Source organism: Gasterosteus aculeatus, chromosome 20 (assembly GCF_964276395.1).
Source record: "Gasterosteus aculeatus chromosome 20, fGasAcu3.hap1.1, whole genome shotgun sequence".
Taxonomy (NCBI): domain Eukaryota; kingdom Metazoa; phylum Chordata; class Actinopteri; order Perciformes; family Gasterosteidae; genus Gasterosteus; species Gasterosteus aculeatus.
The window spans coordinates 490,977-497,667 of NC_135707.1; the positions used below are offsets into that span (position 1 = coordinate 490,977).

A 6,691-nucleotide genomic window follows, 5' to 3' on the forward strand; every position below is an offset into this window, starting at 1 on the left:
ACAGGCAGTAGAGGGACAGGCAGTAGAGGGACAGGCAGTAGATGGACAGGCAGTAGAGGGACAGGCAGTAGAGGGACAGGCAGTAGATGGACAGGCAGTAGATGGACAGGCAGTAGAGGGACAGGCAGTAGATGGACAGGCAGTAGAGGGACAGGCAGTAGATGGACAGGCAGTAGATGGACAGGCAGTAGATGGACAGGCAGTAGAGGGACAGGCAGTAGAGGGACAGGCAGTAGATGGACAGGCAGTAGAGGGACAGGCAGTAGATGGACAGGCAGTAGAGGGACAGGCAGTAGATGGACAGGCAGTAGAGGGACAGGCAGTAGATGGACAGGCAGTAGAGGGACAGGCAGTAGATGGACAGGCAGTAGATGGACAGGCAGTAGAGGGACAGGCAGTAGAGGGACAGGCAGTAGATGGACAGGCAGTAGAGGGACAGGCAGTAGAGGGACAGGCAGTAGATGGACAGGCAGTAGATGGACAGGCAGTAGAGGGACAGGCAGTAGATGGACAGGCAGTAGAGGGACAGGCAGTAGATGGACAGGCAGTAGATGGACAGGCAGTAGATGGACAGGCAGTAGAGGGACAGGCAGTAGAGGGACAGGCAGTAGAGGGACAGGCAGTAGATGGACAGGCAGTAGAGGGACAGGCAGTAGAGGGACAGGCAGTAGATGGACAGGCAGTAGATGGACAGGCAGTAGAGGGACAGGCAGTAGATGGACAGGCAGTAGAGGGACAGGCAGTAGATGGACAGGCAGTAGAGGGACAGGCAGTAGATGGACAGGCAGTAGAGGGACAGGCAGTAGATGGACAGGCAGTAGATGGACAGGCAGTAGAGGGACAGGCAGTAGAGGGACAGGCAGTAGAGGGACAGGCAGTAGATGGACAGGCAGTAGAGGGACAGGCAGTAGATGGACAGGCAGTAGAGGGACAGGCAGTAGATGGACAGGCAGTAGAGGGACAGGCAGTAGATGGACAGGCAGTAGAGGGACAGGCAGTAGATGGACAGGCAGTAGATGGACAGGCAGTAGAGGGACAGGCAGTAGAGGGACAGGCAGTAGATGGACAGGCAGTAGAGGGACAGGCAGTAGAGGGACAGGCAGTAGATGGACAGGCAGTAGATGGACAGGCAGTAGAGGGACAGGCCGTAGAGGGACAGGCAGTAGAGGGACAGGCAGTAGATGGACAGGCAGTAGATGGACAGGCAGTAGAGGGACAGGCAGTAGAGGGACAGGCAGTAGATGGACAGGCAGTAGAGGGACAGGCCGTAGAGGGACAGGCAGTAGAGGGACAGGCCGTAGAGGGACAGGCAGTAGATGGACAGGCAGTAGAGGGACAGGCCGTAGAGGGACAGGCCGTAGAGGGACAGGCAGTAGAGGGACAGGCAGTAGATGGACAGGCAGTAGAGGGACAGGCAGTAGAGGGACAGGCAGTAGATGGACAGGCCGTAGAGGGACAGGCAGTAGATGGACAGGCAGTAGAGGGACAGGCAGTAGAGGGACAGGCAGTAGATGGACAGGCAGTAGAGGGACAGGCAGTAGAGGGACAGGCCGTAGAGGGACAGGCAGTAGAGGGACAGGCCGTAGAGGGACAGGCAGTAGAGGGACAGGCAGTAGAGGGACAGGCCGTAGAGGGACAGGCAGTAGAGGGACAGGCCGTAGAGGGACAGGCAGTAGAGGGACAGGCAGTAGAGGGACAGGCCGTAGAGGGACAGGCAGGCAAGTCATGGCTGGGTTTCCTTAATAAAGAGTTAAAGTTAAAAGCACTTTGTTCTCGTTGTGTGTTTCTGGTTCCACCAACTGCATCTGAATCAAAATGTCTGCGTAAGAGTTTGTTCCATCTGTCCTTTTCTCGCCAGTTCTTATTTGATTTTAGTGCTACACTGAAGTACATTATCTGGTTGTAGTACCAGTGTTGCGGCTGTAACTCGTTCCTTTGACCTTTTCCTTTATGCGTCCTATTGGTTTCAACCACGCAGGGAGATCGGGTGCAGTTTGTCCATCAGGCCCGTCACAGGCCGAGGTCAAAGACCAGCTCTGCACCACGCACACCAACCTGTAGCTGCGTCCCACCAGCAGGGGGCACACTGCTGTCAAACACCAATTATTTAAATGCACTTAGACTAAATAATCTGATACTACATTTTCTGACGTAAGTACTACATTATCTGATAGAAATACTACATGACCTGCTAGTAGTTCATGTTGTTTATGGGACACTTTTCCATTACTGATACATTACATTCTTCATATTTACTGGCAATAGAAAAAATAGCATCTGATAATCTATAATCATATTACGGACACAAACACGTACTGGTGTTGTTCTGTTCTGTGTTGGATCCACTGATCCTTCCTGAACCCACAGGGGGATAATCTGCCCTAATCTGAATTAATCTGCCCCCCTCCCCCTCGCCTCCGTCCTGCTTCTCTTCAGTCCGCTCCGACGTGCAGCCATGCGAGCCGTCGCCCCGGGAGGGTTCCTGGTTCTGCCGTGGCCCGGTGGTTCTGGTTCTGACCCCCCTGACGTGGAGCTGGTGGAGGAGGGGAGGGGGGGGCTTCTGCTGAGGTCTGGAGCTCTGGTCGGCCTGGCTGTGATCTGTAAGATTCCTCTTGTGATTAACAATCAATAATCTGTCATGTTGTTGTTGTATCCATTGATCCGTCAGTGAGTACGTGTACATGTGTACATACAGTATGTGTATATATACATACTGTACATATCACTGTGTATTTATGCATGAGCCACGCTGACTGCTGTAAAATCTATACATTCAAAAGGTGCTTCAACAAAGTATTAGTTTAAGGGTTATTATTATTATTTTAGAATTTCATTTCACATTTTTCCCTCTAAAAAATGTAATTTTTCTTTCAATTGAATTGTTTATGTTAAAGGTGGAAAAGTTCTGACTTGATTTGTCTCATTTTTTCACATTAGAGGAACTTTTAACAGACGTTTTATATCCACTGGATGTGTATAAATCTATGTGTATTTATGTACTAGTGTCTTCACATCAGAGTATATCGATACGTTTCTGTATGTATATATATATGTATGTATGTATATACAGTGTATTTGTGTGTTTATGTATATTTGTTTATATATACATGGGTATTTATGTGTATATGTGTAGTAATTTATGTATATATAATGATGATTGTTGGAAACTACAGAAAAATGTTTGTACAATAACAAAATAACAACAACATCTTTGTTTGTTTGTGTGATTGTTGGCCTCCAGGTGTGACGGTGCTGAGGAGGTGGATCGCAGGTGGAGTTTGTCGCTGCTCCACTCGTCTGGACGGAAAGACGGTTCTGATCACCGGAGCGAACACCGGCATCGGCAAAGAGACGAGCCGGGACATGGCGCGCAGAGGTCAGACACGTGGCGCGCAGAGGTCAGACACGTGGCGCGCAGAGGTCAGACACGTGGCGCGCAGAGGTCAGACACGTGGCGCGCAGAGGTCAGACACGTGGCGCGCAGAGGTCAGACACGTGGCGCGCAGAGGTCAGACACGTGGCGCGCAGAGGTCAGACACGTGGCGCTGTGCCGTCTTCTGTTACGCGTTGTGAGGCCCTCAGGTTACACGACCTCTGCGCCTCACACACTGTCGTGTAATGCAGGGGGCTACTTTTCACCTGACCGAGTCCTGGCGATCTCCCCCCTCCTTCCCCATGTCATCCCCAGGGGTCAGAGGTCATTGTAATCTCAGTGGCCTGAACCACCTGAGGTGATTACAAGGATTAATACAGAGCCCAGTACCCAATGAAACACGCCCGTCAGCACGGTGTGCCGCCGGGTTCTTCCACGTACCCCAGATCAAACACACCCATTTCTAATAGGGTGATGGGTGTGTTTGATACGTTGAAGGGGCCCGGGTGGTGATGGGTGTGTTTGATACGTTGAAGGGGCCCGGGTGGTGATGGGTGTGTTTGATACGTTGAAGGGGCCCGGGTGGTGATGGGTGTGTTTGATACGTTGAAGGGGCCCAGGGGGTGATGGGTGTGTTTGATACGTTGAAGGGGCCCGGGTGGTGATGGGTGTGTTTGATACGTTGAAGGGGCCCGGGTGGTGATGGGTGTGTTTGATACGTTGAAGGGGCCCGGGGGGTGATGGGTGTGTTTGATACGTTGAAGGGACCCGGGTGGTGATGGGTGTGTTTGATACGTTGAAGGGGCCCGGGTGGTGATGGGTGTGTTTGATACGTTGTTGGGGCCCGGGTGGTGATGGGTGTGTTTGTTACGTTGAAGGGGCCCGGGTGGTGATGGGTGTGTTTGATACGTTGAAGGGGCCCGGGTGGTGATGGGTGTGTTTGATACGTTGAAGGGGCCCGGGTGGTGATGGGTGTGTTTGATACGTTGAAGGGGCCCGGGTGGTGATGGCCTGCAGGGACCTAACCCGGGCGGAGCAGGCGGCCGAGGATATCCGTCAGTCCACAGGAAATGGGAACGTGGTGATCAGGCATCTGGACTTGGCCTCCGTTTACTCCGTCACACAGTTTGCTAAAGACTTCATGGACGGTGAAGACAGACTGGACATCCTCATCAACAACGCAGGTGGGCTCACCTGTCTATCACCCCTCCACCTGTCTGTCTGTCTGCCTACTCGTCTCTCTCCACCGGTCTGTCTGCAGGAGTGATGATGTGTCCAAGATGGCTGACGGAAGACGGTTTTGAAACTCAGCTGGCTGTCAATCATCTGGGTCACTTCCTGCTGACCAATCTCCTGCTGCCGAGGCTGAAGACCTCAGCCCCCAGCCGCGTGGTCACCGTGTCGTCTGTTGCCCACCAAGGGGGTACGACATCTGACCTTTGACCTCTGAGCTGTAACGTTTCTTGTTTCTCTCATTCAGTTTTCATTGTGTTTTTTCAGGTCACATCGACTTTGACGACTTGTTCGCCAGCAGAAAACCGTACAGTTCGCTGGAGAGTTACCGACAAAGCAAACTAGCCAACGTGCTCTTCACCAGGGAACTGTCCCGACGACTCACAGGTCAAACACTAGACACATGACATCACACGTCATCTGACGCTTTTATCCACAGCGACTTACAATCAGAACATTTCAACCATCAGGACACAAAGTCAGAAGAAGAAACAAGAAAGTGTGATTTCATCAAATAAACATATTTACAACTTGCTGTAGATAAGAACCATTATAAGTCCAATGTAAGTGCTCCAGTTAGTTAGTGTGTTAGTGGAGGTAGAGTCTGAAGAGGTGTGTCTTTAGTCTGAAGATGTGAAGGCTCTCTGTGGTCCTGATGTCTTCAGAGACCTCCTTCCACCATTTAGGAGCAGGACAGCAAAGAGTGGAGATCTAGTCGAGTGTTTTGCTCTCAGTGAGGAGGAACAAGCAGTTTATCACATGCAGAGCGGAGAGTGCGGGTCGGGACGTCGGGTTGGACCAGGTCCTGGATGTAAGCTGGACCCCATCCATTCACAGCCTGGTACGTGAGCACCATGTTTAGAACTGGATGAGCCACCGGTACCAGTGAAGAGAGCGGAGGAGTGGAGGAGTGAGGGAGAACTTAGGAAGGTTAAAGACCAGTGGAGCTGCTGCATTGTGGATGAGCTGCAGAGGCTGAATGGAGGTAGCAGGAGACCTGCAGGAGACCCCCACAGGTCATATAAACCTCAAACCACTGTAGCTTGTTTTACCCACCTCCCCTTGTCTGCCCCTCAGGCTCCGGAGTGTCGTCGTTCTGTCTCCACCCGGGTGTGATCCGGACCGAGCTGGGCCGCCACGTGGAGGGCTGGTTCCCCATGCTGGGGGCCTTGCTAAGGCTCCCCTCCCTGCTGCTCATGAAGACCCCCACTCAGGGGTGTCAGACCACCGTGTACTGCGCCGTGACGCCGGGTCTGGAGGGCCAATCGGGGCGATACTTTAGGTGGGGGGCGGGTTCTGTTCTTGTGTGACGTCTTCGCTTTCATCTCCCAGCGTGACACTTTAATTACTTTCTGTTTCACTTCCACTCTTCATGTGAAGATTAATTTTGCTGAATTTTATGGTGTTTCCATTAGTTTCCCTTCAACTTCCCTCAATGGTTTTACTCAAACTGACACAGTTCTTTGAGCTCATGGAAACCGAAACCTACACAAAGGTGTCACACGGGGACTGACTAGTGCTAGCAGCTAATGCGCTAGCCCTAGTCAGTCACACGGGCACTGACTAGTGCTAGCAGCTAATGCGCTAGCACTAGTCAGTCACACGGGGACTGACTAGTGCTAGCAGCTAATGCGCTAGCACTAGGCACACGGGGACTGTGGAATTATTTGTGTTGTAGTTCTGAATCCAGCTATATGGAATTAATGCAAACTGTATTCCTCCTCGTTGTCAGTGACTGTGCAGAGAAGGAGGCGGCTCCGGAGGGGCGGGACGACTTTGCGGCGAGAAAGCTGTGGGAGGAAAGCGCTCGATTGGTTGGATTAAAGGACATTTCCCTTTAACCCCACGTTTCTGACTTAATATATTTACTAGCTTTTTTTCTTCCTTTTTGTTTGCTTACTGTTTTATTTAACTAGCTTCATCTTTTTTTGGTTCTCTTTGTGTTTTATTAGAGTTTTATTAGTGAATATTCGGTTCAGTTTATTTAAGGTTATGTTTTGAATATTCAGGAAATCAAATTCAGCAGCTTTTTGTGTATTTGTGTTTGAGAGGTTGATCAATAAATAAATAACAGTTGACACAATT

The 6,691-nt window shown here is 51.1% G+C and overlaps 1 protein-coding gene across 1 annotated transcript; it reads left to right on the plus strand.

Annotated features, from left to right (window-relative positions):
• The first annotated feature begins 2,343 nt into the window (after positions 1–2,343).
• On the plus strand, positions 2,344–6,691 carry crdhl (cone RDH-like). Its single transcript, XM_078094247.1, has 7 exons — positions 2,344–2,600; positions 3,242–3,376; positions 4,366–4,557; positions 4,635–4,796; positions 4,874–4,993; positions 5,684–5,888; positions 6,339–6,691. The coding sequence occupies exons 1-7, from the start codon at positions 2,456–2,458 to the stop codon at positions 6,445–6,447; spliced, it is 1,068 nt and encodes a 355-aa protein (XP_077950373.1). The 5' UTR covers positions 2,344–2,455; the 3' UTR covers positions 6,448–6,691.

Excerpts from the sequence above, each read along its gene's own strand:
- crdhl (XM_078094247.1), top strand. The coding sequence starts at position 2,456 with ATGCGAGCCGTCGCCCCGGGAGGGTTCCTGGTTCTGCCGTGGCCCGGT. Across the intron at positions 4,994-5,683 it reads ACTGTCCCGACGACTCACAG|GCTCCGGAGTGTCGTCGTTC; the intron begins GTCAAACACTAG and ends TCTGCCCCTCAG. Across the intron at positions 5,889-6,338 it reads CAATCGGGGCGATACTTTAG|TGACTGTGCAGAGAAGGAGG; the intron begins GTGGGGGGCGGG and ends CCTCGTTGTCAG.